General features: G+C 47.0%; 11 protein-coding genes and 1 non-coding gene across 15 annotated transcripts; 4 read left to right on the forward strand and 8 right to left on the reverse strand.

The window, feature by feature from the left end:
* Positions 1-85: 85 nt before the first annotated feature.
* LOC136184707 (oligosaccharyltransferase complex subunit ostc-like) lies at positions 86-663 on the reverse strand. Its single transcript, XM_065971642.1, has one exon. It carries the CDS (start codon positions 622-624, stop codon positions 172-174), a length of 453 nt encoding a protein of 150 aa, XP_065827714.1. The 5' UTR covers positions 625-663; the 3' UTR covers positions 86-171.
* Positions 664-1,701, forward strand: LOC136184701 (NADH dehydrogenase [ubiquinone] iron-sulfur protein 3, mitochondrial-like). The gene is made up of 4 exons (XM_065971635.1): positions 664-757; positions 815-1,080; positions 1,145-1,390; positions 1,449-1,701. The coding sequence occupies exons 1-4, from the start codon at positions 682-684 to the stop codon at positions 1,623-1,625; spliced, it is 765 nt and encodes a 254-aa protein (XP_065827707.1). The 5' UTR covers positions 664-681; the 3' UTR covers positions 1,626-1,701.
* LOC136184681 (kinesin-like protein KIF28P) lies at positions 1,553-8,028 on the reverse strand. The gene is made up of 26 exons (XM_065971606.1): positions 7,892-8,028; positions 7,562-7,650; positions 7,225-7,510; positions 7,023-7,167; positions 5,648-5,893; positions 5,454-5,586; positions 5,192-5,395; positions 4,920-5,139; positions 4,747-4,871; positions 4,625-4,695; positions 4,518-4,578; positions 4,044-4,469; positions 3,929-3,992; positions 3,750-3,878; positions 3,533-3,702; positions 3,398-3,483; positions 3,131-3,337; positions 3,000-3,083; positions 2,886-2,948; positions 2,681-2,833; positions 2,501-2,626; positions 2,268-2,453; positions 2,119-2,211; positions 2,010-2,066; positions 1,910-1,952; positions 1,553-1,855 (listed from the first exon to the last, which is right to left on the reverse strand). The coding sequence occupies exons 4-26, from the start codon at positions 7,044-7,046 to the stop codon at positions 1,743-1,745; spliced, it is 3,084 nt and encodes a 1,027-aa protein (XP_065827678.1). The 5' UTR covers positions 7,047-7,167; positions 7,225-7,510; positions 7,562-7,650; positions 7,892-8,028; the 3' UTR covers positions 1,553-1,742.
* Positions 6,202-8,254, forward strand: LOC136184692 (cyclin-dependent kinase 10-like). 2 transcript variants are annotated; one of them, XM_065971623.1, is made up of 14 exons: positions 6,202-6,301; positions 6,352-6,424; positions 6,474-6,545; positions 6,619-6,675; positions 6,736-6,920; positions 6,981-7,048; positions 7,099-7,151; positions 7,203-7,332; positions 7,389-7,512; positions 7,569-7,618; positions 7,664-7,753; positions 7,804-7,856; positions 7,904-8,021; positions 8,082-8,254. In XM_065971623.1, the coding sequence occupies exons 1-14, from the start codon at positions 6,218-6,220 to the stop codon at positions 8,170-8,172; spliced, it is 1,248 nt and encodes a 415-aa protein (XP_065827695.1). In that variant the 5' UTR covers positions 6,202-6,217; the 3' UTR covers positions 8,173-8,254. The 2 variants fall into 2 exon arrangements, with proteins under 2 accessions (XP_065827695.1, XP_065827696.1); XM_065971624.1 differs by lacking the exon at positions 6,619-6,675.
* LOC136184685 (ankyrin repeat domain-containing protein 24-like) lies at positions 8,130-11,804 on the reverse strand. Its single transcript, XM_065971610.1, has 27 exons — positions 11,510-11,804; positions 11,395-11,459; positions 11,281-11,337; positions 11,133-11,224; positions 11,010-11,074; positions 10,889-10,946; positions 10,769-10,839; positions 10,611-10,714; positions 10,456-10,559; positions 10,322-10,405; positions 10,230-10,267; positions 10,084-10,182; positions 9,978-10,031; positions 9,849-9,926; positions 9,743-9,802; positions 9,647-9,688; positions 9,539-9,595; positions 9,443-9,484; positions 9,313-9,391; positions 9,185-9,259; positions 9,041-9,132; positions 8,961-8,990; positions 8,819-8,911; positions 8,691-8,771; positions 8,541-8,639; positions 8,422-8,487; positions 8,130-8,371 (listed from the first exon to the last, which is right to left on the reverse strand). The coding sequence occupies exons 1-27, from the start codon at positions 11,549-11,551 to the stop codon at positions 8,261-8,263; spliced, it is 1,938 nt and encodes a 645-aa protein (XP_065827682.1). The 5' UTR covers positions 11,552-11,804; the 3' UTR covers positions 8,130-8,260.
* Positions 11,744-11,859, reverse strand: LOC136185556 (U5 spliceosomal RNA). The gene has a single exon (XR_010669572.1). It is a non-coding gene; the product is annotated as a U5 spliceosomal RNA (small nuclear RNA).
* Positions 11,860-12,078: 219 nt separating this feature from the next.
* On the reverse strand, positions 12,079-13,422 carry LOC136184700 (uncharacterized). The gene is made up of 8 exons (XM_065971634.1): positions 13,270-13,422; positions 13,134-13,222; positions 12,952-13,076; positions 12,856-12,899; positions 12,638-12,799; positions 12,462-12,581; positions 12,348-12,413; positions 12,079-12,288 (listed from the first exon to the last, which is right to left on the reverse strand). The coding sequence occupies exons 1-8, from the start codon at positions 13,393-13,395 to the stop codon at positions 12,115-12,117; spliced, it is 906 nt and encodes a 301-aa protein (XP_065827706.1). The 5' UTR covers positions 13,396-13,422; the 3' UTR covers positions 12,079-12,114.
* A 67-nt stretch (positions 13,423-13,489) lies between these two features.
* Positions 13,490-15,658, forward strand: LOC136184688 (uncharacterized). Its single transcript, XM_065971612.1, has 7 exons — positions 13,490-13,650; positions 13,712-13,890; positions 13,951-14,123; positions 14,186-14,575; positions 14,635-15,069; positions 15,126-15,337; positions 15,390-15,658. Exons 1-7 carry the CDS (start codon positions 13,574-13,576, stop codon positions 15,580-15,582), a joined length of 1,659 nt encoding a protein of 552 aa, XP_065827684.1. The 5' UTR covers positions 13,490-13,573; the 3' UTR covers positions 15,583-15,658.
* A 23-nt stretch (positions 15,659-15,681) lies between these two features.
* On the forward strand, positions 15,682-17,919 carry LOC136184687 (uncharacterized). Its single transcript, XM_065971611.1, has 7 exons — positions 15,682-15,835; positions 15,908-16,053; positions 16,121-16,293; positions 16,354-16,746; positions 16,797-17,225; positions 17,281-17,546; positions 17,607-17,919. Exons 1-7 carry the CDS (start codon positions 15,756-15,758, stop codon positions 17,797-17,799), a joined length of 1,680 nt encoding a protein of 559 aa, XP_065827683.1. The 5' UTR covers positions 15,682-15,755; the 3' UTR covers positions 17,800-17,919.
* LOC136184682 (coiled-coil domain-containing protein 178-like) lies at positions 16,344-21,633 on the reverse strand. Its single transcript, XM_065971607.1, has 21 exons — positions 21,122-21,633; positions 20,912-21,062; positions 20,791-20,860; positions 20,675-20,737; positions 20,540-20,619; positions 20,386-20,489; positions 20,275-20,324; positions 20,129-20,224; positions 19,939-20,075; positions 19,810-19,888; positions 19,653-19,757; positions 19,526-19,588; positions 19,401-19,469; positions 19,295-19,348; positions 19,207-19,245; positions 18,962-19,150; positions 18,830-18,900; positions 18,696-18,781; positions 18,571-18,644; positions 18,365-18,514; positions 16,344-18,301 (listed from the first exon to the last, which is right to left on the reverse strand). The coding sequence occupies exons 1-21, from the start codon at positions 21,576-21,578 to the stop codon at positions 18,032-18,034; spliced, it is 2,457 nt and encodes an 818-aa protein (XP_065827679.1). The 5' UTR covers positions 21,579-21,633; the 3' UTR covers positions 16,344-18,031.
* Positions 21,634-21,648: 15 nt separating this feature from the next.
* On the reverse strand, positions 21,649-23,880 carry LOC136184690 (cyclic nucleotide-binding domain-containing protein 1-like). 2 transcript variants are annotated; one of them, XM_065971616.1, is made up of 13 exons: positions 23,815-23,880; positions 23,707-23,764; positions 23,508-23,656; positions 23,236-23,383; positions 23,032-23,180; positions 22,832-22,974; positions 22,710-22,771; positions 22,580-22,655; positions 22,398-22,530; positions 22,242-22,345; positions 22,017-22,179; positions 21,833-21,960; positions 21,649-21,781 (listed from the first exon to the last, which is right to left on the reverse strand). In XM_065971616.1, the coding sequence occupies exons 1-13, from the start codon at positions 23,861-23,863 to the stop codon at positions 21,707-21,709; spliced, it is 1,437 nt and encodes a 478-aa protein (XP_065827688.1). In that variant the 5' UTR covers positions 23,864-23,880; the 3' UTR covers positions 21,649-21,706. The 2 variants fall into 2 exon arrangements, with proteins under 2 accessions (XP_065827688.1, XP_065827687.1); XM_065971615.1 differs by having other exon boundaries at positions 23,707-23,767.
* LOC136184697 (protein delta homolog 2-like) lies at positions 23,862-25,377 on the reverse strand. 2 transcript variants are annotated; one of them, XM_065971631.1, is made up of 7 exons: positions 24,965-25,377; positions 24,810-24,918; positions 24,648-24,743; positions 24,452-24,598; positions 24,301-24,402; positions 23,942-24,246; positions 23,862-23,880 (listed from the first exon to the last, which is right to left on the reverse strand). In XM_065971631.1, the coding sequence occupies exons 1-6, from the start codon at positions 25,277-25,279 to the stop codon at positions 23,972-23,974; spliced, it is 1,044 nt and encodes a 347-aa protein (XP_065827703.1). In that variant the 5' UTR covers positions 25,280-25,377; the 3' UTR covers positions 23,862-23,880; positions 23,942-23,971. The 2 variants fall into 2 exon arrangements, with proteins under 2 accessions (XP_065827703.1, XP_065827702.1); XM_065971630.1 differs by lacking the exon at positions 23,862-23,880 and having other exon boundaries at positions 23,907-24,246.
* Between the last annotated feature and the right edge of the window lie 23 nt (positions 25,378-25,400).

Consider the following 25,400-nt stretch of genomic DNA (forward strand, 5'->3'; position numbering starts at 1 on the left):
CAACAGCATACCTGTAGTAATGAAAATCAGTTGCTTGTTTCGTCTGAACCTCAGGCGAATCTGCTGAATAAAAGAGCCAACAATATTATTTAAACACCGTACAACGCCCTTCGACTCTTTATTATTGGCACATTTTTTTCAAGCATGCCAACAACAAAAAAACTCCTTTTTCTAGTATCCCTGAAGGTAGCCGGGTATCTTCATCGTCATAAACACGCGACACGTAAAGAACGAGATGAGAATGGAGGCGAAGGCGAACGAAAACTGTAGAATCCGATTGAGCTTCGGCGTGTGCGGCGCGTTCGAGCGATCGAGCACGACGAAGCCGAGACCGCCGAGACAGAAGAGAAAACTCGACGCCAAGCCCTCCATGATGTACTGGCCGTTGATGCGATAGGGCATGAACGCCTGCGGCTTGTGATGACCGTGCTCGTCGGTCGTCGAACCGACGCTCGGCGGTTCGACGATCACGTCGTAAATGATGCCGCCCGTTACGAGAAAGTAGGAGAGCATGACGGCGCCGAAGACGAACATTGCCGACGGCTGCTTTACCCACGCCGGACGGCGAAGTTTGAACTTGGGCAGTTCGAGAACGTGAAACGGGATGGAGTAGACGACGTCCATAATAGCGCAAGGCGTCGCGTCAGAGCACAATAAGAATCACGTGACTAAGCGTTCAAGATGGCGTCTTGGCTACGTTTCGGCTTGTTGCGAGTAAACCTTGCGCGTTCGTTGACGCCGGTTGGTCTCCTTAGAGGTATTTGATTGTTGTCGTTGGAAAAGTGACGTGAAATACGAAAAAGGGCTCCTTTAGGAACCCGTCTTGTAAGCACCGAACAGAAGCCGAAGAGAGAGGAAAGACGCGACGAATTGATTCGATACGGCAGCTACGTTGCCGATTCGATGCCCAAGTACGTAGAACGAGCCCAAGTGACGTACCTAAACGAACTCGAGCTGCTCATCCATCCGGACGGTCTCATCCCCGTTCTGACCTTTCTTCGCGATCACACGAATGCTCAATTCAAATCTCTAGCCGACTTGACGGCAATCGACGTCCCAAAGCGTCCCTATCGATTCGAGGTAAAGAGAAAAAAAAGGATATTTCGCCCTGCACGTGACGGGGAGTGACTTCGATTTTCTTCAGTTGGTTTACAATCTTCTTTCGCTTCAATTCAATACTCGAATTCGGGTTAAAACGTACACGGACGAATTGACGCCAGTCGAGTCCGCGACGCCCATTTTCAAGGCTGCCGATTGGTTCGAACGCGAAGTGTGGGACATGTACGGCATCTTCTTTGCAAATCATCCCGACTTGAGGCGAATATTGACTGACTACGGTTTCGAAGGGCATCCACTTAGAAAAGATTTTCCTTTGAGTGGTTTCGTAGAGGTGTGATTATTTGCAGGCCGGCATGACACTTTGGTTTAATTAAGAATTTTCTTTTTAGATTCGCTATGACGATGAGTTGAAGAGAGTAGTACAGGAGCCGTTGGAACTTACGCAGGAATTCCGCAAGTTTGATCTGAATAGCACCTGGGAACAGTTTCCGGCTCACAGAAAACAAATCGAGGTGGCGAGCGAATCCAGTGCAAAAGCCGATGATGATAAAACTAAGACTGGTTAGTAGATACGTGTTGTGGATATGGGTATGGTTGTGCGCGTTTGTGTGAGTACGTGGGTGTATATAAGGAGAAGATAAAGGATATGGTCTTACACTCTCAAGTTGTTCTTGCCTCTTGCGCTACATGAGATTACACGTTGCGCTGCGTGACGACGAACCACGGCCTTCTGATTGGTACTGCTTCATTGCCGTTGGTGTCACTGGACTGTGATGACCATTGGTTGCAGTCGTTCCTGTAGAGGCGCGCTAGATCACTTATATGTCTTAGTAGTCTCGGTCTCCTTTACCAGTAGTAGGATGGCCGTTTAGAAGGCCAATGAGCTCTGCGATCTAATTAGTCACACACTAAGACTTAGACTTTTTTGCGATTGCCTTTCAAAACCTTACTTCGATGGTAGTTCGCCCGTTTCTCTCTGCTTCAGAGAGAAGGTGTTGCAACTGAATCTGAATTTCGTAGAACGTGAAAAGGAGTAAAGGAAGTGTTTTTGTGGCTTACAATCTTTCTTTGATACATTTCATTCTTTCTTTGCATAGTCTTCTGTTTGATGAGTCTTTTTTGATTTTGATCTGTCGGCTTCTTTTCGCTTTCCTAGGCGCCAGAGAGTTTTTAGAGTATTACCAATAGTCATTGCTAGCAGAACTAGCCTGATTCACGGTGGACCTGACCAATGAAGTGAACCTCGATTCTGCCAATTTTGCTTCTTGCTTGGCTTGAACTAAGTCTCGTGTAGCGGTTTTAGAAGCAGCTGGCTTGGCCTCGTTCACTTTAGCCTCGCTGTACACTCCCCAAACTTCAACTCTAAGAAACTGACTCTCCAGGTACTTCACAAACTAAAAAAGAACGTAGAGAAGAAAAGGCATAACCACAGGAAGAATACCTGTTTGGTAGACGTGAGCATTGATCTCGAGTCAATGTGATTGAAGTCGGGATTGATTGTGCCTCCAACACGTTTAGTCTCAGTTGTCTGCGTATCCAAATAAAATGAGTATCTGCACCAGACACTCTAAAGGTACTGTTACATCATTCATATCTTTTCCTATACAATCAATGATGCTACCTGGTATGGACCACCCGCCAAGCCCCTGCAACTTAGTATGCGTATTTGAAAGTGAACGTCTCGGCCAATCAATTCGTCGGAATCGTCAACAAACAAATCCTCGTCTTCCTCGCTCACTTCCTTTCCATCTGAACGACACGGAACGAGCTCGACCTACGCCTTAGAGTCACCTAAATGTGTTTCATAGATAAAATGTACTCTTTACCTGAATGAGTCCTGATTTCTTTCCTCCGTAGTCTAACAGCTCAAGTTGTTCTCTGAAGTCCACCTTAAAAAAAGTTCATCCGTTATAAAATCCTATTGAATAAGCGGCACTGACGACAAAGGCAAGGTTCTTCAAATAGACACTGGTACTTCCAATAAGAACTTCAGCATCTGCGCTTTCTGTGAAGGGATCTCTTTCCTAAGAAAACATTTTACTTTACTTCTGAGGTGTGTTTGGGTTCCTACGTCAGGCCATTGCCAATCTTCTTCTCCCTGACTCGACTCGTAGTTCTCATACATTTCGGCCATCAAGTACTTGCGATTGATGAACTTGTTCTTCGGCCAAATCCAACGCAAGTCGTTCACCAAGCTATTCATCTGAACCCACACTTCCGAGTGATCGCCCTTTTGACCAAATGCGGCAGCCGACAAGACGACAACTTCAAATTGAACCTACAAAAAGAAAGCAACTGAATCAAAGAGAATAAACGCAAACAAAGCACATTCATTCACCTTTCGATCAAGCTCTTCGCTGATTGCATTTGCCTCATTTACCATAGGAATAAGATCCATCAGGTCTTCCTTCAGCAACTGAGACACTACAGAATACACTTATAAAGAACGGCAAGCTCGATCGTTTGACTTTACTTTTGTTGTCGTCAGAATCTGAGTCGTTCATGTTGAGACCAGAAAAGCGAGCGATTTCTTCTTGAGCATCGTCGTACGTGATCTCCCGCACAGGTCTACCAGCCAATTTTGCGGCTTCCATTTCAGCCGGATGATAAAAGACATACAGGTGATTCGACCCAAATAGAATTCTAAAGAAAGAATAGCAATCATCGATAGATCGATCTTCCTCCCTCACCTATCATGATGATGAACGTCCGTTTCCGACAGTACGAGCTCGCCGTTCAGACGAACGCCAGCCCCCTGGCAAGGACGAAGCGCAACATTTCCATTGTCATTGCAAATAACAGCGTGCTCCTTGCGAATACTGAAGAGAACATTGCGATACTTTAGTTCCCGAGTCAAGCAATGGCTTACTTAGGACCGATTAGTAAAATGTCAGGAGTCGAATTCGGACATTTGTTTCCTATCGTGTGCTGTCCTGCACGCACTAACAGTGAACACTCGAAATCACCAAAACTTCGTACATTACCTTCCTCTATCATATAGACAACTTTTCCTGTGAGTTGAGGATCGACATTGAGATTGTACAAGTGGGGTGTCGACAGGCATTTCTGCTTGCGCCGTTCTTCGGCCATATCTTTTTCTTGCAGCGCGTCCTGAGCCGCCTTCAGCTTTTCTTCCCACGTTCGCTTCATTTCGTCCATCTCCTTCTTGTTTTCCTCCATCTGAGCCTTCAGTTCTTCAAGCTCCTCGTCGCTCATTTCGGCAGCGGCGGCGTCGCTGCCGCCTGGGTCAGAGCCGGCGGCAACCGCAGCTTCGACAATCGGTCCGCCACCGCCGCCGCTTTTGAGCAATTCCATCAGGCGAGTGTTCTCTTCTTTCAATTCGCGAATCAATTTTTCCGTCGGAGTTTCGTTCACGACCGCCTTGGTTTTGATTTGTTTCGCACGATCAGCTACAGAACGATAAGCCTGAGCAAAAGAACGGCCCCTCTTTCGCCTACCATAACGAAGTGTCGATAAGGTCTCTTCATAGTTGATGTCAGCAGGACTTATGGCGGCAACCTAATACAATTTCGGAAATTGAAGACACGGAAGAAATCTCGGATACCATGATCGTCTTGCTGTTGCCTCCCAAAGCGTTCTTGAGCAATTTGGTAAGAACAGAATCGCGGTAGGGAACTGCATAGCAAAGCTAGTAAATAAATTTCGTCTAACAAAACATAGACTTGCCTATAGTTCCTGGCTTGTTTTCCGCTAGGGCCGCTATCACGTTTCCCAAGGCAGACAGAGACTGGTTGATGGCAGCTCCTTCTTTGAGACGCTCGCCTGTCGCTCCCGTGCTATCAGCTCTCTCACTACGAACACGCAAGGTGAACCGATCTTCCTAGCTGAGATATTCTTACCTTCCGGCTAAATCTACCAAGTTGACAGAGGACGTTTTCGTCATGTTTGTGCCATCCTTATTTGAACCCTTCTGCACGAGATCGATTTTGACAATGGTATGAGCTCGACTGCTCGTTTGATTCATATTCGTTGCAGCTACGGTACGATTCTGCGTCCCCTCGTCCATTCTCTTTTCAATCTCCTTATAGCTTGCAACTGGAGTCTGCAAGAGCTCGGGGACTAAGGCCGGAAGTATAAAACAGAGAAAAATCCTCTGAAAAAATTCGTCTACCGTAAAATCCCTTCTTTGGATGTTGCCTGACGGTCAAGCCAGCTTTCTTGCTGGACTTGTTATTAAGCAAATCGCGAACCTTCTCGTTGTAAATTTCCAACATGCTGAACGTCACTTGATACTCGCACGACGAATTTGTGTCATCGGCCGTTCGCCTGTTCTCAATCTCAGCAAACAGCTGCTCGCAGAACATGGGAACGATGCCTGCCAGACAACCGCCACTATAGAAAAACTCTCTCTACTAGACCCCAGCTTTAGTTACCTTTGTTTGTACCGTAGCCGACCACAGACCACGATTTTCCACTTCCCGTCTGCCCATAGGCAAAAAGAGAGCAATTGTATCCTTCCCACGCGTTTTTCAGCACGCCTTTGCCGAGATCGTTGAACACGCCTTTCTGTGTGAGGGAAATGCAAACTTCCGTTCAGCTATAGTTATGTGTGCGTGTGCGCTCTCACCTGGTCTGCGTAGTTTGTTCCGCCGCTCGGTGCAAGGTAGCCGTCGCTCTGCTCTTCGAATCCGTCGTGAGACCAGTAGCTGTGGTCGTAGTTAAATCGACGGCCCTCCTTCGTTGGGTCGTCTGGATCGAGGAGTACGGTCGTCGGGCCGTGCATTTCGATGATCAGCTTAGCGTTACGCGCCTTTTCGCGCTTGTTGTGTGAAAAAGTCAAGGAGGCAACAAGTGCGAGAAAGCATGCGGGCTGCTAAGGGAAACGCGTTCTGAGTTACTCCCAACAAGAAAAAAATCAAAGAAAAGGTCAAGTTAGAAGCCAGATTTAACTTAGGAAACAATAGCACACGTAAGGAAGCCTTTTTGAATAAGCTATAAATATCAGATTTGCAAGAGCGAATTTGAATGCGTAAGCCTAGCACAGGCCTAGCGGCTAGCTCATTCAAAAGAGATCAAAAGGATATGAATGGGCGCACTCTAACGGCAACTTTAACCGACTCTTCTGACATTCTCGCCGAAAGCTGCCAACTGCCGCGGCAAAATGCACTAACGTGCGCTAACGTCACAACATTTCGCGATGAGCTCGACTTCGCGCCCGAGATCCAAGCCACTGATGTCATTTATGGACTTCTCCGTTGGAGAAGTCCCGGCCTCGTTAAACGTGAGACCGAGCCACCAACACTGCAGCCTTACTAAGCCTTCAAAACTTAGACGGGAGCTTGCCGCAGTGTAGACGAATTCGAAAAGCTCAATCGAATAGGAGAAGGCACTTACGGAGTCGTCTGTACAACGACGTTAACTCCACTTATGCACTACCTATTCGATCTTTTTAGATCGCGCTCGGGACACGAAAACGAATAAAATCGTCGCACTCAAACGCGTTCGCATGGAAAAGGAACGCGACGGTGCGCTAGTGAACACAGACGACTTCGTTTATAACGGCACTTCCATAATTAATTAATTAATTAATTACAGTAGAACCTCAAGATTACGACCGCAAAAAAACAATTGGTCGCAATTTTGAACTAATGGAAAGTGTCTGTTATAATCTTTGATTGTAAATGATCTCTCAACCTCTTTTCTATAATCGTGAAGGTCTGCCCATTAGCAGCCTTCGCGAGATCATGCTTCTTTTGAAGCTGCGACACGAAAACGTCGTCGAGCTGATCGAAGTCGTCGTGGGACGCGAATTGAATAGCATATTTCTCGTCATGAAATATTGCGAACAGGATTTGGCGAGTCTATTAGACAACATGCCCACGCCGTTTACCGAAGCTGAGGTACAAAAGGAAGGGGGGATTTTTTATGGGTATGTACAGTATATTGGGATCCCGATTCAGGTCAAGTGCATAATGCTACAGGTCTTCAGTGGGATTGCTTACCTTCACAAACACTGTGTCATCCATCGGTCTGATCCATCTCTTTTCTTGCCGGATAATTTCTATTGAGTCTCTTCAGGGATTTAAAGGTCTCAAACCTTCTTCTCACTGACGAAGGCTGCGTTAAACTTGGTAAAAATGCGGGTTCCTTGTATAGAGAGAAGGAAAATGAGTTTTCTTTAGCCGACTTTGGCTTGGCTCGTACCTTCGGACATCCTCCCAAACCGACGACGCCTCTCGTCGTCACGCTGTGGTACCGAGCACCGGAGCTGCTTCTCGGAGCCAAAATACATACCTTTGCTGTTGACATGTGGTCAGACTCAGAAGATGGACACGATGACGATAATGTTGATTGATTGTATTCGGTAGGGCGGCTGGTTGCATACTGGGCGAACTACTTGCCCACAGACCGCTGATGCCTGGCACGTCCGAGATAAATCAACTGGAGAGAATGATTGATTTGCTGGGAACTCCCAATGAGAACATTTGGCCTGTATGTCGTCTTTTTGCGCATCTGTTTGTAAAAGTATGTGTCTGCGTACCTGGTAGGGATACTCTTCGTTGCCTGGAGCTAAGTCATTCAACCTGAAGCAGCAACCGTAAGTAGGTAGCTCGACTGGGCCACTAATTCCTAAAAATTCCAGATATAATAATTTGAAGCACAAATTCCACTGGCTTTCTCGTGCGGGACTGAGCCTTCTAAACCGGCTTCTAACGTACGATCCGTTCAAAAGGTACAGTAACGGGGAGACTCGGCTAAAAGCATCAATTTTTTTTCGTTTAGAGCCACAGCCGACGACTGTTTAGACAGTTCCTATTTTATTGAAAAGCCTCTACGTGGGAAAACATCTCCGACTTAGACTTTTTTTTACCTTTGTCTTTAGCTACGGAACCGTCCATGATGCCGACGTTTCCTCACCATCGCAATGTCAAAGCCAGCGCTCCGGGACGAGCAGCCGCCGCCGCCGCGGCCAAACCAGTCGATCAACCACTGCTCTCAAAGTAAGAGGACAAATCTCAATAAATACACTAATCACTAAATGCATCGGTTTCCTTTCACAGAGCAGCGGCAGCGGCGAAACGACCTTTAGAGCAGAAATACACTTTCGGTAGTTCGTCGTCATCCCAATTAGCAAAACGAGTGAAACCCTAACAACATTTAACAGGCGCGTTTAGATTCTGTGCCACAGTGGTGCAAATTTAGTTGACAGCAAATAGAAATCGTATCTACGTTCTGTTGGCTAGACGACATCACCTGAGAGGACGTCGTTCGGCCCGCCGCCGCCTCCGCCTCCGCCGCGCATGTTGACGATCTGAAACAGAGCTTGTTGCACGTCGATGGCCATGTGACCCTAACGACGTATTGTAAAAGAAGGAACCCAGTTATGAAGCTTCTTATTACCTGAGCTGCCGCGAGGAGATGGCTTCGATAGCTGTTCACCACCTTGAGATGCTTCTCTTCTTCTCTCTGGATTAGAAGTCGCGTTTAGAGCCGCTGTCTCTGAATCGGTTACGTAGTACTTGGAGTTGAGACGTTAGATCCCCGATCTTCTTTTCTAAGTCTTGACTTTTAGACGTGTAGTCACTCCTGTGAGCCATATCAGATTCCATGGCTCTTTGCTAAACGACCGACACCTTTTACTTCGCTTAAATGGCATAGTTCACGTCTACTTTTAAATCTGTTTGTTCTTTCTCGTTCTGCAAGTTGGCCAGCCTACGTTTCAACGAGGCGATCTCGTCCTCTTGAGCTTCCTAGAAGCACTGACAATTCTTTCATTACCATTTCTGTAATTCCGCACCTTCAGTTGATTATAGACGTCCATGGGCACTGTAGGCAAATCTCCTCCCAACTCCTGTATTCGTTCTCGAAGATCTTCATTTTCGAAGCGAAGCTGCCAAGGAAAGGAAATAAACGCAAGCATTTATCGACTTTCTCGGTACTCGTTCGAGATCTTCGTCTTTTGATCCCATCTGACGACACAGAAATTAGGATTATCCACACATTCCAAATAGAAGCTGACCTTGATCGATCCTTCTCGGAGTTTTTCGTTTTCAAGACGAAGTGTCGCAATCTGGCCGCGCAGTTGCTGCTCCACGGCTCGCTGCGAACGAACTAAGAACATACGCGAATAGTAGAGTTAAGAGAAGTACAGTGTACCACTCACCTTGCCTAGGCGACTCCGATGAAAGCTCGGCGAGATTTCGCGGAACGGGGCCTTTATTCGTGGGACCGTCCATTCCTAAAATGTTTTGTGCGCTGTATGACTCGAAGCCGAGCGATCTTCTTAATTACCAGGTAGGCTAAACTCGCCCTCTTCAAAATTCATCTCTTCATCCGTGTCCAGGGCGTCGTCATTATCAGAGCCAGATGGCTACGCAGGGCATATAGATACACAAGAGTTTCGTGCAATAAACGTGCGTACCATGAAAGACTCGAGTTGTACTCGCAGTACGGCTATTTGGTCCTTGACGTATTAGAGAGTCACATATACACAACTTGGCGTGTCTATTGCTGATACTTCTAGAGCCTTTTTTTCCTTGTCCCCATTCGCTAGTTGCTCTTTCAACAGGTCAATCTTACGGTACAGCATAGTTAGCCAGATATAAATCGAAGAAACGAAGAGCACCTCTCGCTGAAAAGTCTGAAGTCTCTCATCAGGCTTGCCAACCTACAGCAAGCAGAAATATTAATAGAGTCATTATTTGAAAAAAAATCGCACCACCTCGCCGGGACTGATAGGCCGCGACTGGGGTGAAAAACTCCGCCGTTCCAGTATCCGTATCTTAGAAATACGATCAGCCTTTTAGATGTGATAGAGTCCTCTGTACCCTTTCCATCAGGGAACCATGATCTTTTCGGAGTTGGGTTAATTCCTGATTGAGGCTCTCGTTCTCCTCTTCTAGTTCCTATAATGTAAAATGCCTATACGATGAATAGGATGATATTTGATGACAAACCTTCAGCTGATCTGCAGCAACGCTATCTGGTCCTCGAACGACATTTCCAGATCTCTAAGCAACGCGACAAAAATAAACATCGAGAGTTGGACTTGAGTGAATAAACCTTCTCCTGATGATGTTTTTGCTGATCTCCTAACGTAGCTGATATGTCATCGGGCACTTGATCAGAGTCAAAATGTGACACAACGTCTCCTGCCAGCACCTTCAACAGAAAACACCAGTTAGGACTGTTGCCGGCTTCTCTTTTACTTCTTTTTTGTTTTCCTCATCGACGTGACTGCTTTCAGCTAAAAAGAAAAAAAACGCCACTTACAGTCGTACAAGAATATATAATTTCTTACTGATTTCCCACGAGGCAACAGCTGGGGCTTCGTCGAGCAATTTCACCAAAGCATAGTGACCATTACGATGAGCGTACTCCTTGGCTGCAAACGCCAAATCGACAAACGCTTTTTCCTCCGAGGCAGTTTCATACCGGTTAGACCCTCATAGTCCTCCGCGTCCTTCTTTGCACCTCTCTTCAGGAGCAACTCCACGCAGTCCTGAGCGCCACTTTCACAGGCGTACATCAAGGCACTTCTATATAAATCCCAAATTATCGTACGCAGACACGTCTATCGAGGCACGAACTTTCCCTTCGAGTCGACTCCATTCACAGACGATCCACTTTCGATAAGAGCCTTGCACACGTCCGGATGACGAGGCGCAGCGAATAACAGAGGAGAACATCCATTCTGCGAACCATAAAATGAGCAAAAAAACGCCGCCATCCCAAAGACTTTACCCACCCTGTCTCTAATTGCCGTCGAAGCGCCGTGCTCGAGCAAATGCTGAGTGATCTCCAAGTGACCACCATCCGCTAACAGGACAACACTTCATTCACGCTCTCTCCTGATGGTCTTTAGTACCAGCATAGTGCAGAGGAGTCATTTGAGCCGAATCGGGAGCCAAGACGTCGGCATTGTACTACAGAGACAAGAAAAGGATCAGAACCTTCTCTTCTTCCTGACGGAGCAATACAACTCTCACTTTCAAGCAGATCTCCGTGGGTCCGAGGAGGCCTCCCTTCACCGTCCAATGGAGACACTGTCGTCCTGACGAGAGTAGAGAAAAGAGCATGTAAACTACGCGTGGAATTGGATTGGGGGCCACCTTGCTCGTCTGCCACGCTCACGGCAGCCGGATCGGCATTTAGAACTTCTTGGAGCACGTCGGAGCGGCCGAGGATCGACGCCGCGTAGACGCTTCGAGGAAGAGTACAGTATCGATCGCGCCTAGGGGGAGTGTTCACTCGGCTTACGCTGTTCGGCCGTCGGCATTCGATTTGCTAGGAATTCCGCCCTTCTTCACGGCCGCGCTGGCGTTGTAGGCGATGTGAGAACATTTGTAAACGACATTGTCTTCTTCGATTTACCGAATTTTGGTGAGGTCGCCCAATTCGACAGCTTGTAACAGCTTATCGTCGTATTTGTTCCATTCCTGCAATTTGAACTTAGTAAAGCAATTTTTCTAGCTCAATTTTGACTTACTGAGGTGGTCAACTTCTTTTTCCTCCTCATCAAACTCTTCATGGTTTGACTTTAGCGCAAGACTTGACATGCGCAGCTTGGGGCACGCCCTCGGCTGAGACGGGTGTCTGCGGTGCCGTCTGCGGTTTCTCCGTTCTCTCGGACGCCTCGCTCGCTCGAGTTCTCACTCTTCAGGGGTTACTCTCCTGCTACTTGACCGGTCAAAACTGGAATCTTTCTTTCGATATTTATAACAGCCTCGCCGAAGCAAGGCCAACAAAAAATTGATACAGACTCATCAGCGTCCTTCCCCACGGAAATCTTTAGTAAAAGGCGAAAGATTTAATCGCTCTGAGGAAGGACCAGAGTTATCGACTGTGGAGAGAAAGTCTTCCTTATATACACATTCGCGCGACTCAAAAATTGTGGTTTTGACCCTCTCGAAATCGACGAAACTAACTTGCAAGTCATCGTTTCAGAACGTTGGTACAGCTCTACTATAATTATTTAGCAAACTAATCGTGCGTTTGCTGACGATAAAAGCGATTCTCCTTTTCAACCGGGTTTGCCTAGTGCACGCTACAACACGATAAAACCAGTACATATATATTAGTTAGTCTCGCAAACTATGTAGCACTCATAAAAATTTTGTGAAAATGAGCCAAAGAGTCAGCAATTTTCATTTCGATCGCGTTTCCCGCACAAACGTCTGCATCATCAAGAGTTATTACCTGTTCACTGTCTCGAAAGACCAAAGTCACTCTGCGTGCACGAGTAGCTAACAAATTCGCCACCACAGCCTAAAACAAGGCAAAATAACTGACAGTAAACAAAAGAATTTAAAAAAAACAAATAAAACCTGGTGAGAATAGTTGCGAAGGGCTTCCCTGGCTTTCTTGAGAAGAATTGTGTCATCCGTTTCAAGCTATCGTATTTTCATAATATCACTAGCATTCGATCCCATTCAATTTACCTTAAATGAAACAATGTACGATTTGGGAGCCCATTCACTGACCAGTGGCTTAAGCATCTTTGGTGTCTGGCTCAGCTCAAGCACAAGCGAACCGTCCCCAGACTGAATCTTATGATCAGACTGAAAAAAATGAAAACCAATGCTTCAAGTCTAATTTCACAGCAAAAGGGCATTACCATTCGACTTGGTGGAAGATAGAAGTCTGACACCGCTGCAGCCAAGAAAAACATGACTCTGGAACCCAATGAAGAGAGGGCCTGTGCGAAGGCACGCAGACCATGCAGATAGTCTGCAATCGTCACAAAGTCAATCATCAGTAGCGTATCAGACCTAATAGCCTTGACCACCCCAAACAAAATTAGTGCCGTGGATTAATTAACACTGTAGACTTAACCTTCTCATACTTCTGATACATTTCAATCAGACGTTTATCTTCGACTAAAACACACAATTTCAATATCGTCTTTTTCCTTCCAAGAAAAATGCATACGTTCCAATTTTCCATTTTTCTCATTGAACAGCCTTAGAGAGTCTCCACCGAAGTGACGATGAAATGGTCTCAGCGAATGCTTTCGATGAAAGAATACGACAGCGTAACCCAATTCCAAGAAGTACCTAAAAACACCTTGTGCTTGCTGCGCTATACAGCTGGGGTCGCGAGATGACGCCTACTCTGCTGAAGCCGATCCTCGCGTCCCCGCGCTGAAATTGTCTATGAATCGCACGGTATTCGTCTCTAGAGGCACCGTTGTGCCCCCAGACTAACGAAACGGCGTGAAAGAAGCAGACAAAGTGACGTGGAAGTTACCGTCACGAAGACGATTGGTACTTCCTTTGATGCATGTGCCTCTGCAAATGCTGCGACGCGTTTCTGAACGCCGCTGAGAGAGTCGGCAGGTGGGAATAAGTGGAAAAAATTGTCGTATTGGTTCATGACAACGCGAAGTCCAGTCCTAGTAGTTTACACTAACGCGCGTTCGTTGGCAGAATCAATGAAAATATTAGTGTTAGGCCGTTAAAAACATTTCAAGCCACGCCTCCCGGGGACTCGCAGCTAAGTTCTCCACGCTTCAGTCGCGGTTTCTCCTGATTGATTCTATTGCAAAACAATCATGAACTCGGAAGAAAAGAAAGCGACTTTACTGCAAGAATTTGAGCTTCAAGGAGAAAGTTCTTCAAGGAAACCCACGTAAGCAGTCGAAAGTGGATGCTAGACTACATACGTACGAAAACTGTTGTTGGTACCTTAGCAGTCCTTGGGCTGTACTCTTTTGCCTCCTTGCTATCTTCGGAATCCTCTTCGCGGCCGCCTTCGTGGGTGGGTTCTTTCTAGGAAAGAACCAAACCGACTCGTCCTGCAATACTGGTACGAAGAACGAGTCGCCACACCTAAGCCAACAGCCACCGCAGCGTCAGTCCTCACCCAAAGGTATACGTGAAGCCCCGGCCAAATGAACGATAGCATTTCAAACAATTCGCGCTATTTCAGCTTTCCTGATCGAATACGGTGGATCTCAGGAAGTCATTCCCGCCTACAGCGGCGACGAGCCAATCGAAGACTTCATGCAATGCCGATCTGTCCTGTCGAACGGCAAAATGCTCTGCTCGCCTAGCAATCCATTGCTCACTCCAAAAGGGATAGTGCAACTGCTCATTTACCAGGTGAGTTCTACATCGCAAACCCGGAAAAACAAATTGAATCTTTTTTCTCTCGACGACGACAGCACGGCGACGACGTCAGCTTGGTTTTGACCGGCACCGGTACGAATTACGGCGAGCGAGTCGTCAATGCGTCCATGACGGGCGAAAGTCAAGTGACAGTCAACGCCGGCAACTTCAACGGCCTCCTCGTTCAATTCGCCGACTCGTACAACACTCTCTACCGCACCGTGCCCATTCCCGGCCAATTGGCGATCGACATGAACTGGGGCAACGTTCGTAGCATCGGCTTCGCCTTGTCTCTATCCAACGCCTCCGGAGTCGACGGAACGATCAGCTTCAAATCGACGTCGAGCATTCCGTTCAACATACGCGGCGCGTTTATGCACGACACGGAGATTCCCGCGTTGCCGGAGTCGAGCACTCCGCTCTCGATCAAAGCTCATATAGGCAACGTCAGTATAGAGTTATAGTGTAATCCATTTTTGCAACGACGAACGTTTCTTGCCTTTAGACTCCTGATGAAGTCGAGCCAGATGCTATGATAGAAAGCCCTCTGTTTACCGACGACGAAGTGTCAAAAAGCGGTTTTCAAATTCTTTTCATGGAGCCGCAGAATCGACGTCGTCGTTCGTTTGCTCTCTCACCGCACGTGCCGGCCGGTGCGCTTGGTTTCCTTTCCAAGGACCCCGTGACGGGAGTACTAAATCACAGAGTGGAGTTTCATCACGAGAGTCGCCAAGGCGGCAAAAACGGAACGGTGTGCTGGCACGTGAAGAACTTCATCGCTCGAATCGAGGCTCACGCTTGCTATCTTTTCCACGACGCCCTGTACGACGGAATGGAGGAAGGAAGCGAGCCGAATGACAAATACACTCGCAACCACATGGTGACGACGCTGCACTACAGGAACATGGGCGACGAGAAATGGAATCAAACAACGATTCGGGTATAATGCGGTCTTGGAAACATAAGATGAATGAACATTCTTTTTTCTGCAAACAGCAAATGGATATGATGACGAGCGACATCTTAAAAGACTTGAGGCAGAAGCGTTCATTCTTTTCCCACCTTTGGAGCGGCATCAAGAACGTGGCTCATCACGTAGTCGACGGAGTCAAAACGGCCTTTCACGCCGTCGAAAATGGAGTCAAAACAGCAGTGACGAAAGTGGTGAGCGTTGCGAAAAAGGTAGGCACAGCCATCTGGAACGAAGGGTACGTGCTGCAATCAATTAACGGTGAACATATGGCCCGGTGCTTCTTCTAGGAAAAAGGTCGTTTCCAACTGTGGCGGTATAATTTCCACGGTTGAGAAAGCTGGCGAATGCATCGGTTCTGGAGTAGGCTGCGTTGGAGGATTTGCTGGAGAAGTGCCGAGCGACGGAGCAGACACGCTGGAGACCGTCAAGAATTGCGTCGGTGCTGTTAGCCACTGTGCATCGTTTGGAAAATGCTTTTGACGCACTTTTGTAGCAGCTGTTGTTCTCTGTCGGCTTTGTCGTAATTGAAATGCAAATTGCCGCTGTTCTCCCGCGACGACTCTCTCGTGAGCATTATCTTCCAGTCCGGGCGTTAAATTGCCGCAGGTCAATTCCAGTTCGATTCTCTTCCCTAGCTGCATTGTTTCGTTGCAATGACGTCGCACGCAAAAAAGGCCGCTCTCCTTGAGCAGATGGACTCTGAGTCACCGATCGGTCGTCGATCAAAACCGAAGTGCGTTTCCGCCTTTCAACATCGAATTCTTAACTCAGCTCCTTCACGCTAACTTACACGCATATTTTCTAGTTGGTGGCCGTTCATTTTGTGCTCGTTTCTCATCTTTGCTTCCGTTTTCACCGCCGCCTTCGTAGGCGGTTACTTTCTGGGAAAACAGCAGACATCGTACGACGACGACAACGACGGCGCAGACGATTCAATTCCATTGCAAAAGGGCAAGTAGAAATGCCCCAATTGTTCATTTTCTGACCGATCTCTCCCGCCCCGCTCCCCCTCCTTTAGCATTCCGAGTCGGCTATGGGGACTCCTCCCAGATCATTCCCGCTTTCAACGGAACGGTTCCCGTCGAAGAATTCATCCAATGCCGATCGGTCATGTCCTACGATAAAATGATCTGCGCTCCGAGCAATCCCCTCCTCACGCCCAAAGGCGCCGTCCAGATATTTATCTATCAGGTGAGCCCTTCCAAATAAAGCAACCACCCCCTCCAGCCGACACCGCTATCTATCTTTTAGCACGAAGACGACGTCAGTCTGATATTGACAACGACCGGATCGAACTACGGCGAACAGGTCGACAATCCGTCGCAGACGGGCGAAGGACAATTCACGCTTCACACGAGCGGTCTCGACGGCGATCTCGTCCAATTCACCGACGGCTATCATCGTCTCTTCCAAAGCATACCGATCAAGAGTTCGCTCCAACTGAACGTCGGATGGGGCAACGTCGGCACGCACGGCGTCATTTTCAAACTGAATCAACCGGACACGACGACCGGTAGCATATCGTTCAGCGGCTTGAGCGGCGCAACTCCGTCGTTGAATCTCCGCGGCGACAACATGCACGACTCCCAATTGCCCACTCTTCCGACGACGAAGCCAATCACGCTGACGCCGTATAGCGGAGACGTAAGTGAAAATACTGACTTCTCGATTGAATTTCCTAATTGCGTTATTAGATTCCAAACGGTCCCGAACCGACGGACATGAACGAGCAAACGGTTCACACTGACAGCGCGACCGGTCTCCAAATCATTGCCATGCAGCCGAACGATCGTCAACGGCGTTCGGTTGTCGACTCGCTGCTGACTCACACGTTCGAAAGCGCTCTCGCTTTCGTCAAAACGGATCCGTCCACTGGCGAATTGCTACATCGACTCGAATTCCACCACGAGCAACGTCACGGAGGCTCGAACGGCACCGTTTGCGTTCACTCGATAAATTATTTAGTAAACGCCGAAGGGCACGTGTGCTATCTGTTCCACAACGCACTCTATAACGGAATGGAGAAGAACTCGACGCCCAACGACAACGGTCAGCACCACACTATGGCCAATTTCCACTACAGAAACACTGCTGACAACTTCTGGTCGCACGTCACCGTTTTGGTACTACCGCACCACCACCACCACCACAACGATCTCTATTTTTCTCTTGTCTAAGGCTCGGGATGTTCTTGAGAACGACGTCATGAGCAGCTTGAAGTCGAACAAAGTTCGTCGCAGCATTTGGGATTTCTTCTCTCACGCCTCAAACGTCGTTCGCGACGTTGTCGGCGGCGTCCACAAAGTCACCGACGACGTGCACCAAGTCGTCGACGGCGTGAAGGACGTCGTCAGCGGCGTGAAAAACATCGTCAGCGGAGTTCAACAGACGTACCGCGACGTCAAAGACACAATCAACAAAGTGAAAAGTGACGTGACGGGCAGGTAATTGTAATCGCGGCCTCCAATTTAAAAAGATAATAATGAAGGAACTCGTTTTTCTAGGCGCCGTCTTTTGTACAACTGCAACCTCGGGCAGTCTCTCTATTACGGCGGCAAGTGCGGCTACAGCAGTTTCGAATGCGGATCGGGGATACTCGGTGAACCGGACTCCGGCTTTCTCGATACCGCCTTCACCGTGAAGGACTGCTACGACGCCGGCAGCGATTGCTACGATTTTGGCAAAACGTGCTTCTAGAGCTGCGCGGTTGGTTGAACGTGACGCGACTGCTGGATCTTTCGCTTTTTGTAGCTCTTTCGTTGGACATTGTTGTCGCTGTCGTCTACTTGCTGTCAAAATACGTATTCTGTCATTCTAGGTTCTCGTGCCCAAATGAACATAAACCGACTACTCGGAACGTAAAATTCCTCGAAAGAATTTCCCTCAGACTTTGTACAAATAAGGCTGCTAATACTTGGTTACCTCTAAACTATGACGTTGCTGCAGCAACAGTATCTCGTTGTGATGGCAAATGACGCTTGGAAAAATCCGGCAATTCATTCGTCTGAGTTTCGTTTCCAAGCAGAAATTTTCCGATTTCTTCCAAAGCGCGACGAAATCGAATTTCTACTGATTCCAAATGTCGTCCATTGACAGATGACCTGCGGCAGCAGTCTGAATAGCATTGCTCGTTTACCATACCCCGCAGTATGTAATATTCCTCCAGAGCCAAGTGCATTTGTAATTGTAAGTTCATCAGCTGTGAAAGCGTAAACCGAGTTAATCAATATATGCAAGCATGCGCTAGAAAAGTAGACTGCACCTGCTTGTGGTCTCGTATGCTGCTTTCGAGCTCCAGTCGACGATCCATTGTTTCCATCAGTTGACCCTTGGCTTTCATATGAAGAGCCTGCTCTTTCCAATACCGTTCAGCCAAGTCACTGTTTTCAGACAATTCTTTTTCAGCATCAGCCTAAGCATACCCCATCGTATCGTCGTCAAGACCAGGTCCTCGCTAGGAAAACGCACTTTCAACTTCGCCAAAGTCGCCATTCGCTCGGCCATGTAAGCAGCGTGTTTTTCAGTAACATCACTGTGATAATCTAAATATGTGCAGGTATGCAAACATTAGCTGAAGGATTTGGACTTATTACCTTCGATTTCCTTCAGTTCGTCTCTCAATTGCTTTTCTTCTTCTCTTCCTGCTTTGAGTAATCCCATCGTCTTCTCGTAACGTTCCCTAGAAGAACAGTTTTCTTTTTGCACGCAGTACGATCCGGCTAGGTACCTCAGTTCTTCGATGGCTGTCGTAGCTTCTCCTTCCAATTTCTTAACGACTTTTACTGATCCAAGCAGGTCCTTCACAGAAACAGCCTTTTTCTATACACGATCTCTAAACTCTCTGCTTCCTTTCTCTCACGTCTAGTTTCTTTTCTAATTTCTCGTTTCTCCAATCGACATCGCGACTTTCCTTTTCGCTTTTCTCGGTCTCCACCTCAAGTCGTTCGTTTTTATCAGCTGACTCCGCCCTTCTTGACTCAAGAGAACGTTGATCTGTTTCGTGCTTTGTCTCCACTTCCAACAAGCTCTTCTTTAAGTCCTCTATCGTCTACCACCCCGAAAAGTCTAGTCCTCTTACAACCCCATGACATTATGCTGTCCAACCTTCTCCCGTGCCTCCAAATCTGACTTCATTTGATCCACCTGTCATACAGAATCAAACTATCCATTTTTTTATTAGCAGTACCGTTACCTCTGTGGAAATCAAGCTATTCTGTTCTTCAAGCTGCCGGGCTTTTTGAGAAGACTGCCACGAAGTATATCACCTCATAATGTGGCCACTACCACAAAGAACTCACCTTCTGCATCTTTCTCGTAGAATCCGCTTGAAACTCGGCCATATCAGTGTTGTCATGCTTAATTTTTGCCTAGCCATAGTTTTACCACATGTATGCAAATTTTAGGGCTCTCTCCAGTCTCTGACCTCAAGGGTCGTTTTGCTCTGTATTTCTTCCATCAGCTGTTCTTTCAACGTATCAAGAGTGATCTGGCGAAGAGAGAAGAAGAGATAATCGTGGAATGATTCACGTTTAACTAAAGTCCTGCTACACCTGAAGGGAGTTCCTCTGGTGACTTGTCTCCTCTTCCAACTCGCGAACGTCCGTCCACCAAATGTGATATTCTTTCTGAACACTCTGAGCTTCTTCCAGAGAAACCTTTTGCCGGAAATCATTATTCAAATGTAAAGCCGAATAAAAGAGAGATAACCTTCAGCTGCTCATCGAGAGTGAGTCTATCTCGATCAGCCCGTTTAACGGTTTTCTCATCCTTCACGGCCCTCTCTTCGCTAAAGCAAAGGCGTTTCATTCCTAACCCACTATGGCACTTCTCTTTTACCATAGGATGATTTCTTGCATCATATTTGCCACGTCATCTTCGAACTGGGTGTTCTTCTCGCGCGTCTTTTTCAGTTTTGACTTCACTTCTTTGACCTTTCCTTGGTATCCATCTATTTCTTTGTCCAAGACGCTTTTCTGCACATTTACAACGTAGTTTTCAAGGTCACTTTATTTTCTCAGAAATGAACCTCTTCCTCCATTGCCTTGATTAAGTCATCGTTTTTTGCGTTCACCTTTGCCTGCTCAGCACGGAGCTCCAATAGTAGCCGCTTCAGATGAGCCACCTGGAGGGCAAAGGATGGAGAAAAATACTTGATAGCCTCGCATCTCTAACGTTGTCTTCAGCTTGGCATCCTGATTTCTTGCACAGGCGATAATTCTCATCTAAACATCAACCATTTCAGCACAGTTGGAAAGTTTCCAATGCCAATTTTTTGACTCGTACCTAGCATCTGGTGTGTTTTCTCGTCCTCGCTAAGTTTTGCTAGATTTTCATTGACTGTTTTGGTGAGAGCGTTTCGTTTGGCAATCACTTGATCGTGATCATTACTAAAGACACTAATGTGCTGATTTGGACATAATAGACTGCACTTCCTCACTCCACTTCTTGAAGATTTTCCTTGATTCCGTTCAATTCTAGTCCCATCACGGATCTCTGTTGCTCAATTCGACCATAAGCCTCAATTGAAAAATAATAATAACAATAATAATACCGTTAATCAATGGATTCATACCTGAGCTCGTTTTTCATCCATTTCCAATAATTTGTACTTTGTTTGATGCAACTTATCAAGGACCTCCAAGCCAAAACCTGACACACAAATATTCCATGGAATATCAGCGTTCTCACCTCTCTGTGTTCTTTAGACAATTGTGACATTTCCTCCTTTACCAGAGCCAGTTTTGCCTCGACCTGAGGACTGATCAACACTACTCAAAGACTGTCTCAGCTTTTTCTCTTTACTTCGTACCAGTGTTTCTTCATGTCATCCACGTCGTCCTTCATCTCCTGATTCTTTTTCACGGCGACCCGCGCCAAAGCGTTTTGCCGATTGAGAGCTCGACTCCGATACGCAACGTGCCACTGCAATTCAGCAATATCCATAGCACAAGCCTCGTGCTCTGGAAAAAAAATATTGGAAAAAAAAGTCGCGTCACTTCGTCGTCGTTTCCATGGAAACCTGCTTGCACGGCAGCCGGCAATTCCACCAGTCTCTTTTCGAGTAATTCTTCGAGCTTTTCTCTCAATTCGCTTAATCGTTTCGTCTCTTGCTTCCAGAGGTCTACCGTTTCGCGGCAATCGTCGTCCAGGCGGGCAATCAATAGCGACGTTTCCTCCAACGTTTCCGTCGTCTCGTCGACGTCGCGATTCGGTTTCGAAACGGCTCGACCGGTCACTTCAAGGTCTTCGGTCGTTTGCGCTCGAATCGGGGACGTCGCGGCGAAATGCTCGTCGATGGCGAATTCGTTCGACGTTTGTGGACGAGACAATAAGCTTTGCTGGATCTTTTGAAGGTGAGAAATGGCTTTGTGAACGCAGGGAAGAAAAGGGGGCATGTTGAGACAGCTGCGCTGCCTCAGGCAGCGCTCGGAAGACGGGAGAGGAGCTGCCATCATGGATAGTAGAGGAGAATCCATGCTGCCATGACGGAAATGTCTGTCCGTGGCAACGCGGCTCTGGCAACGCCGAGTTCCCGGCTACGGCCGATTAATAATCCAATATTTTTTAGACTAATAAAAATTTACGTCTTTTTGACTACTACACACTATACTTCGTGCTGCCACTTTCCTATTCCTGGAATAATGCCTCGCGTTGATATGACGTCAGCAACAACCGATTTCTTTGCGGAGAGGAAAACATTAGATTTTTTACTTTGCTAAAATGTACTCACTCGAAATGTATCCCATTCTTTCTCAAGTTCCTGTTTGACGTAAGTCTTGTGAACTTCCTCTCTCGCCAGCTCAGTTTTGCCCGTGATTGGAGACTGGAGCAACAGCGTCTGAGAAACTTCGTCTAGTTCTAGAAATCAGACGAAACGTCCACATTTTTCTCTAATTAGAAACATGCCAAAATACTTGCTACGTCAGATGGAAGAATGACTCCTAGTCTGAGCGTCGAAATGGCCACTATGCTCGACGTCATTGGACGACGGTGAAAGAGGCTGGTGTGACCAAAGTATTCGCCAGTCACCAATCGACCCACCTCCACGTTTCTCACCAAATTATTACCAAAAGTATTCTATGTATAGCGGCACCATCACCCCCATAGTGCAATAATAATAATAATATCACACGTCATACCTCTGCACTATCTGTAGCCAGTACTGACACTTGACGTTGAATTCGACACTCTCCGGCTTGAATAAAACCAACAAAAGGAGCCAATTGGCCTTCGTGACACACAACTGCGCAATTTCATTTGTTTATCACTTGGATTATGAATTTCATGTGCCCAACCTTCGTCCGCTTTGAATTTCTTCCAAACAATCATATTCGCGGCTCTGTCTAGGGAAAGCTTTGGCCACATAGAATGAAGGTTGCACGTATGTAAAACGCCGAGTTTCTCTTCGTGAATTTTCACACGCAATTGCTGCACGAGCTACTTTTTTTAACCGCAATTCTCCTTCTGCTAAACCAACCTCAACGACTCTCGTATGGTCTCTAGCGGATATCTTGAGAAAGCTGCACGGTTCCCTAGTTACCACAGCCAGATACCTAGAGCAGTGCCAGTAGAGAAAAACAAGAGAAAAGAAAAATCAAATATCGAACTTGCTATTGCACGCACGACCAGGGACGCTCTTCAAAGTTCCAAAACAATCGCCAGGATAAAGCTGCGCCAAGTACCCGTGTCACTCCATGTGACGCATTCTCCTACCGATACTGTAACTTACGATTCGAGGCTCACTTCCAGGTAGTGGCGTCTTTCCTAAAAGTTGACTTTGCTCGGGCTTTCGATCGTGAGCCAAAAACGCCGGTTCCGACAGAGCGGTCACCGATCCTTGCAGCAAGAGATAGAAAGCGTGATTTCCATACACTAAATTTAATAACGTCAGAAATCAAATGCATATAATCAAATAAAATATATAGATACCCGTAAATCCGGAACCACTCATCGTCTCCAGCTTCACTACAGCGGACAACTTTTCCAAGACGGGTCCAGCCACTTCTGACGTGATGCATTCTAGGTAGGACAAGTGCTTGTAGAGCACCTCATTCTCAGATGCACTGCGTTCAAACGGCCTAACGAGATGATGTGAAAACGATAATTAATGATGATTATATAAACTGCGCTGACAGCTTCTGCAGTAGTCGTCGAATGGTCTTCAAACGCTGCAACGGTTTCATTTCGTACGGATTGGTGTTGGTTCGTTTGTGTATCAAGGCCACGTAATGACCGATTTCGGGACGAGCCGCTTCGCTGGAACTGTCGTCTGACCGAAGGGCTACGAGAAGACAAAGAAAAGCTCACCATGTGTAGTAGTGTATATGTAAGAGGATGACAAAGACTCTATATGGACTTCTCTAGTCTCAGAACAGGTGATTGCGATCGACATTTGGGGTGCATACGAGGCAGTGAAGAACGGCGAGTTTTTGGACGACGCGAGTTTGATGGACAAATTGGCTGTTTTCTGGATACTTCTTTGGACTGAAAGACTTCTCTGTAGTGAGACATGAACTCTTCGTGCGCCTTCTGCCGCTCTAGTTCATCTTTTTCCCTGCATAGAGCCTGTTATCTAGCGATTCCGGGTCTCATTCTCTGCTAAACCTTGAAGTGAGCGTTTGAAGCCATTTCAGCCGCTCATAGTCGATTTTGACTCCCGCTCCTTCTTCATAAAGGCTTAATTTTTGCAAAAGAAGCTGACGTTTTACCTACCGAGGCACGGAGAGAGCCGATTGCGATTTGTTGACACTCCTGCTTCCATGAGAGCCGAAGAGCACGCTACCGGTCGCCGATAATTCAATTAATGAACTGACAACGACAAATAATATTTCGTACTCACAGACACACAACAAAGACAACTACGAGTTGCTCAAAACAAAGGATTTCGGCAAACGACGCTGCATCCGTAGTGACAGCAGATTTTACTAGGACCGCATTGATCATGTGACGAGCATTCGACCACGCACGGGCTGACAATTCCCGCGGGGGTGAAAATAGGACCCGACGGACACAAATTCAGCTGCGCTGGCGGCGGCGGCGGCGGCGGCGGCGTTACGAAAGCAATTTTTTCGCATACGGCCGTTCCTCCTCTGACCCTGCACAAACTTTCGGCGGAACATAGCTTAAGAGCGCACGGGTTCACAACTGCAAGGCAATTATCAAATTAAATTATAACAAAGCAATCATTCTGGTTTTCACCAATTGGAAGACATTCGAATTGCTCCGGACAAGGTGCTGTTATGCAAACAATTCCCATCTTTTTGCACACAGTGCCAATAGGGCATTGTTTCCCACACAAGTCTAGTAGGTCAAAATATTTCAGATACATTGGTAAAGTTGGCGCAATTACCTGGTACGCATTGATACTCCAAATTTTGCACGGAGAGTGGACAAAATTGTCCAACAGGACATTTGGAAGAAGCCAATTTGCACATAGTTCCGGGTGGACACTTCAATGGACACCGAGGACTCTGGGTCGGAACCAAGGGAGTTGGAACTATAAGCAGTTCAGGAAGTCTGTTTGTAATTGATTATTCGATTCTCACCTTGCTCCACGCACTTCGCTTCTAAAGGGCACGTTGGGCACGGTCTCTCTTCGCGGCACTCGGTTCCAGCTGGGCACGAAGCCGTTTCACATGGAGCTATAGTATTTAAAAACAGGAGGCCTGCAATCTTTTTCTATACAAAAGAACTGGACTCTTTCTTACGTGCAGATCGTTTCTCGCAGCATTGGCCTTCAAACCCCGAAGCGCACAGGCACGTAGGAAAGAAGTAATGGCAAGCGGCTGTGTACAGATTGGTGTCTATTTTCAATTCCTAAGAAAAATTTCATTCTAAAAGGCGACATCGAATTTATCAGTACCGGCGGAATAGATGGTACACTCGTCGCTGTTGCTCCATTTTCGCATTTCGCTTCGCAGCATTGTTTTACAACCTCTCTTTTTGTCTGGGTTGAGCAAAAGCCTGCTTCAGCGATTCGTTTTGTGGGGGCTCTTGCAAAGCGGCAGATATTGCACTTTTCGATGACCGTGCACGTCTGCTTGCCACATCGACATTTTTCGCAGTCGATTTTGAGAACCCGACACGGTCCTTCTGGTACTTCGGGAAGGACCGTTAAAGCGTCGCGCCCTGGTGTTCCAATGAAGCCCAGAATCACTATACAGGAGAAAGAAAGCATTGTCTCTCGCTGAAAGAGGCTGTATATGAGCTTTCCTGCAGAAGAGGCTTCTTATAGGCCTGCCCAAATCGAGTTCAGAGTACAGCCCTCAGTGTGGGGTGATGAGCACGTTCATATGGAA

Source organism: Oscarella lobularis, chromosome 3 (genome assembly GCF_947507565.1).
Source record: "Oscarella lobularis chromosome 3, ooOscLobu1.1, whole genome shotgun sequence".
Lineage (NCBI taxonomy): Eukaryota > Metazoa > Porifera > Homoscleromorpha > Homosclerophorida > Oscarellidae > Oscarella > Oscarella lobularis.

Excerpts from the sequence above, each read along its gene's own strand:
- LOC136184707 (XM_065971642.1), bottom strand. The coding sequence starts at position 624 with ATGGACGTCGTCTACTCCATCCCGTTTCACGTTCTCGAACTGCCCAAG.
- LOC136184692 (XM_065971623.1), top strand. The coding sequence starts at position 6,218 with ATGAGCTCGACTTCGCGCCCGAGATCCAAGCCACTGATGTCATTTATG. Across the intron at positions 6,546-6,618 it reads CATGGAAAAGGAACGCGACG|AACCTCAAGATTACGACCGC; the intron begins GTGCGCTAGTGA and ends TAATTACAGTAG. Across the intron at positions 7,754-7,803 it reads ACGTACGATCCGTTCAAAAG|AGCCACAGCCGACGACTGTT; the intron begins GTACAGTAACGG and ends TTTTTCGTTTAG.
- LOC136184697 (XM_065971631.1), bottom strand. The coding sequence starts at position 25,279 with ATGCTTTCTTTCTCCTGTATAGTGATTCTGGGCTTCATTGGAACACCA. Across the intron at positions 24,744-24,809 it reads CTGCGAGAAACGATCTGCAC|CTCCATGTGAAACGGCTTCG; the intron begins GTAAGAAAGAGT and ends TAAATACTATAG. Across the intron at positions 24,247-24,300 it reads ATTCGAATGTCTTCCAATTG|TTGTGAACCCGTGCGCTCTT; the intron begins GTGAAAACCAGA and ends ATTGCCTTGCAG.
- LOC136184681 (XM_065971606.1), bottom strand. The coding sequence starts at position 7,046 with ATGGATGACACAGTGTTTGTGAAG. Across the intron at positions 5,587-5,647 it reads GAACAAACTACGCAGACCAG|AAAGGCGTGTTCAACGATCT; the intron begins GTGAGAGCGCAC and ends TCCCTCACACAG. Across the intron at positions 3,338-3,397 it reads GCGAAGAGCTTGATCGAAAG|GTTCAATTTGAAGTTGTCGT; the intron begins GTGAATGAATGT and ends TTCTTTTTGTAG.
- LOC136184682 (XM_065971607.1), bottom strand. The coding sequence starts at position 21,578 with ATGGATTCTCCTCTACTATCCATGATGGCAGCTCCTCTCCCGTCTTCC. Across the intron at positions 19,589-19,652 it reads ACCAGAGGAACTCCCTTCAG|ATCACTCTTGATACGTTGAA; the intron begins GTGTAGCAGGAC and ends TCTCTTCGCCAG. Across the intron at positions 18,782-18,829 it reads ACAGCCATCGAAGAACTGAG|GGAACGTTACGAGAAGACGA; the intron begins GTACCTAGCCGG and ends CTGTTCTTCTAG.
- LOC136184690 (XM_065971615.1), bottom strand. The coding sequence starts at position 23,863 with ATGGAAGCAGGAGTGTCAACAAATCGCAATCGGCTCTCTCCGTGCCTC. Across the intron at positions 23,384-23,507 it reads TCGCCGTTCTTCACTGCCTC|CCCTTCGGTCAGACGACAGT; the intron begins GTATGCACCCCA and ends GTCTTCTCGTAG. Across the intron at positions 22,656-22,709 it reads GGTCGTGCGTGCAATAGCAA|GTATCTGGCTGTGGTAACTA; the intron begins GTTCGATATTTG and ends GCACTGCTCTAG.
- LOC136184701 (XM_065971635.1), top strand. The coding sequence starts at position 682 with ATGGCGTCTTGGCTACGTTTCGGCTTGTTGCGAGTAAACCTTGCGCGT. Across the intron at positions 758-814 it reads GCCGGTTGGTCTCCTTAGAG|GAACCCGTCTTGTAAGCACC; the intron begins GTATTTGATTGT and ends GGGCTCCTTTAG. Across the intron at positions 1,081-1,144 it reads AGCGTCCCTATCGATTCGAG|TTGGTTTACAATCTTCTTTC; the intron begins GTAAAGAGAAAA and ends GATTTTCTTCAG.
- LOC136184688 (XM_065971612.1), top strand. The coding sequence starts at position 13,574 with ATGAACTCGGAAGAAAAGAAAGCGACTTTACTGCAAGAATTTGAGCTT. Across the intron at positions 14,124-14,185 it reads TGCAACTGCTCATTTACCAG|CACGGCGACGACGTCAGCTT; the intron begins GTGAGTTCTACA and ends CGACGACGACAG. Across the intron at positions 14,576-14,634 it reads TCAAAGCTCATATAGGCAAC|ACTCCTGATGAAGTCGAGCC; the intron begins GTCAGTATAGAG and ends TCTTGCCTTTAG.
- LOC136184685 (XM_065971610.1), bottom strand. The coding sequence starts at position 11,551 with ATGAAGAGTTTGATGAGGAGGAAAAAGAAGTTGACCACCTCA. Across the intron at positions 10,032-10,083 it reads AAAAACATCATCAGGAGAAG|AGATCTGGAAATGTCGTTCG; the intron begins GTTTATTCACTC and ends CGCGTTGCTTAG. Across the intron at positions 8,488-8,540 it reads ATCTAACGTCTCAACTCCAA|AGAGAAGAAGAGAAGCATCT; the intron begins GTACTACGTAAC and ends CTTCTAATCCAG.
- LOC136184700 (XM_065971634.1), bottom strand. The coding sequence starts at position 13,395 with ATGAACCAATACGACAATTTTTTCCACTTATTCCCACCTGCCGACTCT. Across the intron at positions 13,223-13,269 it reads TACCAATCGTCTTCGTGACG|TCTGGGGGCACAACGGTGCC; the intron begins GTAACTTCCACG and ends CCGTTTCGTTAG. Across the intron at positions 12,900-12,951 it reads GAAAAATGGAAAATTGGAAC|TCGAAGATAAACGTCTGATT; the intron begins GTATGCATTTTT and ends TGTGTGTTTTAG.
- LOC136184687 (XM_065971611.1), top strand. The coding sequence starts at position 15,756 with ATGACGTCGCACGCAAAAAAGGCCGCTCTCCTTGAGCAGATGGACTCT. Across the intron at positions 16,054-16,120 it reads TTCAATTCCATTGCAAAAGG|CATTCCGAGTCGGCTATGGG; the intron begins GCAAGTAGAAAT and ends CCCCTCCTTTAG. Across the intron at positions 17,226-17,280 it reads GGTCGCACGTCACCGTTTTG|GCTCGGGATGTTCTTGAGAA; the intron begins GTACTACCGCAC and ends CTCTTGTCTAAG.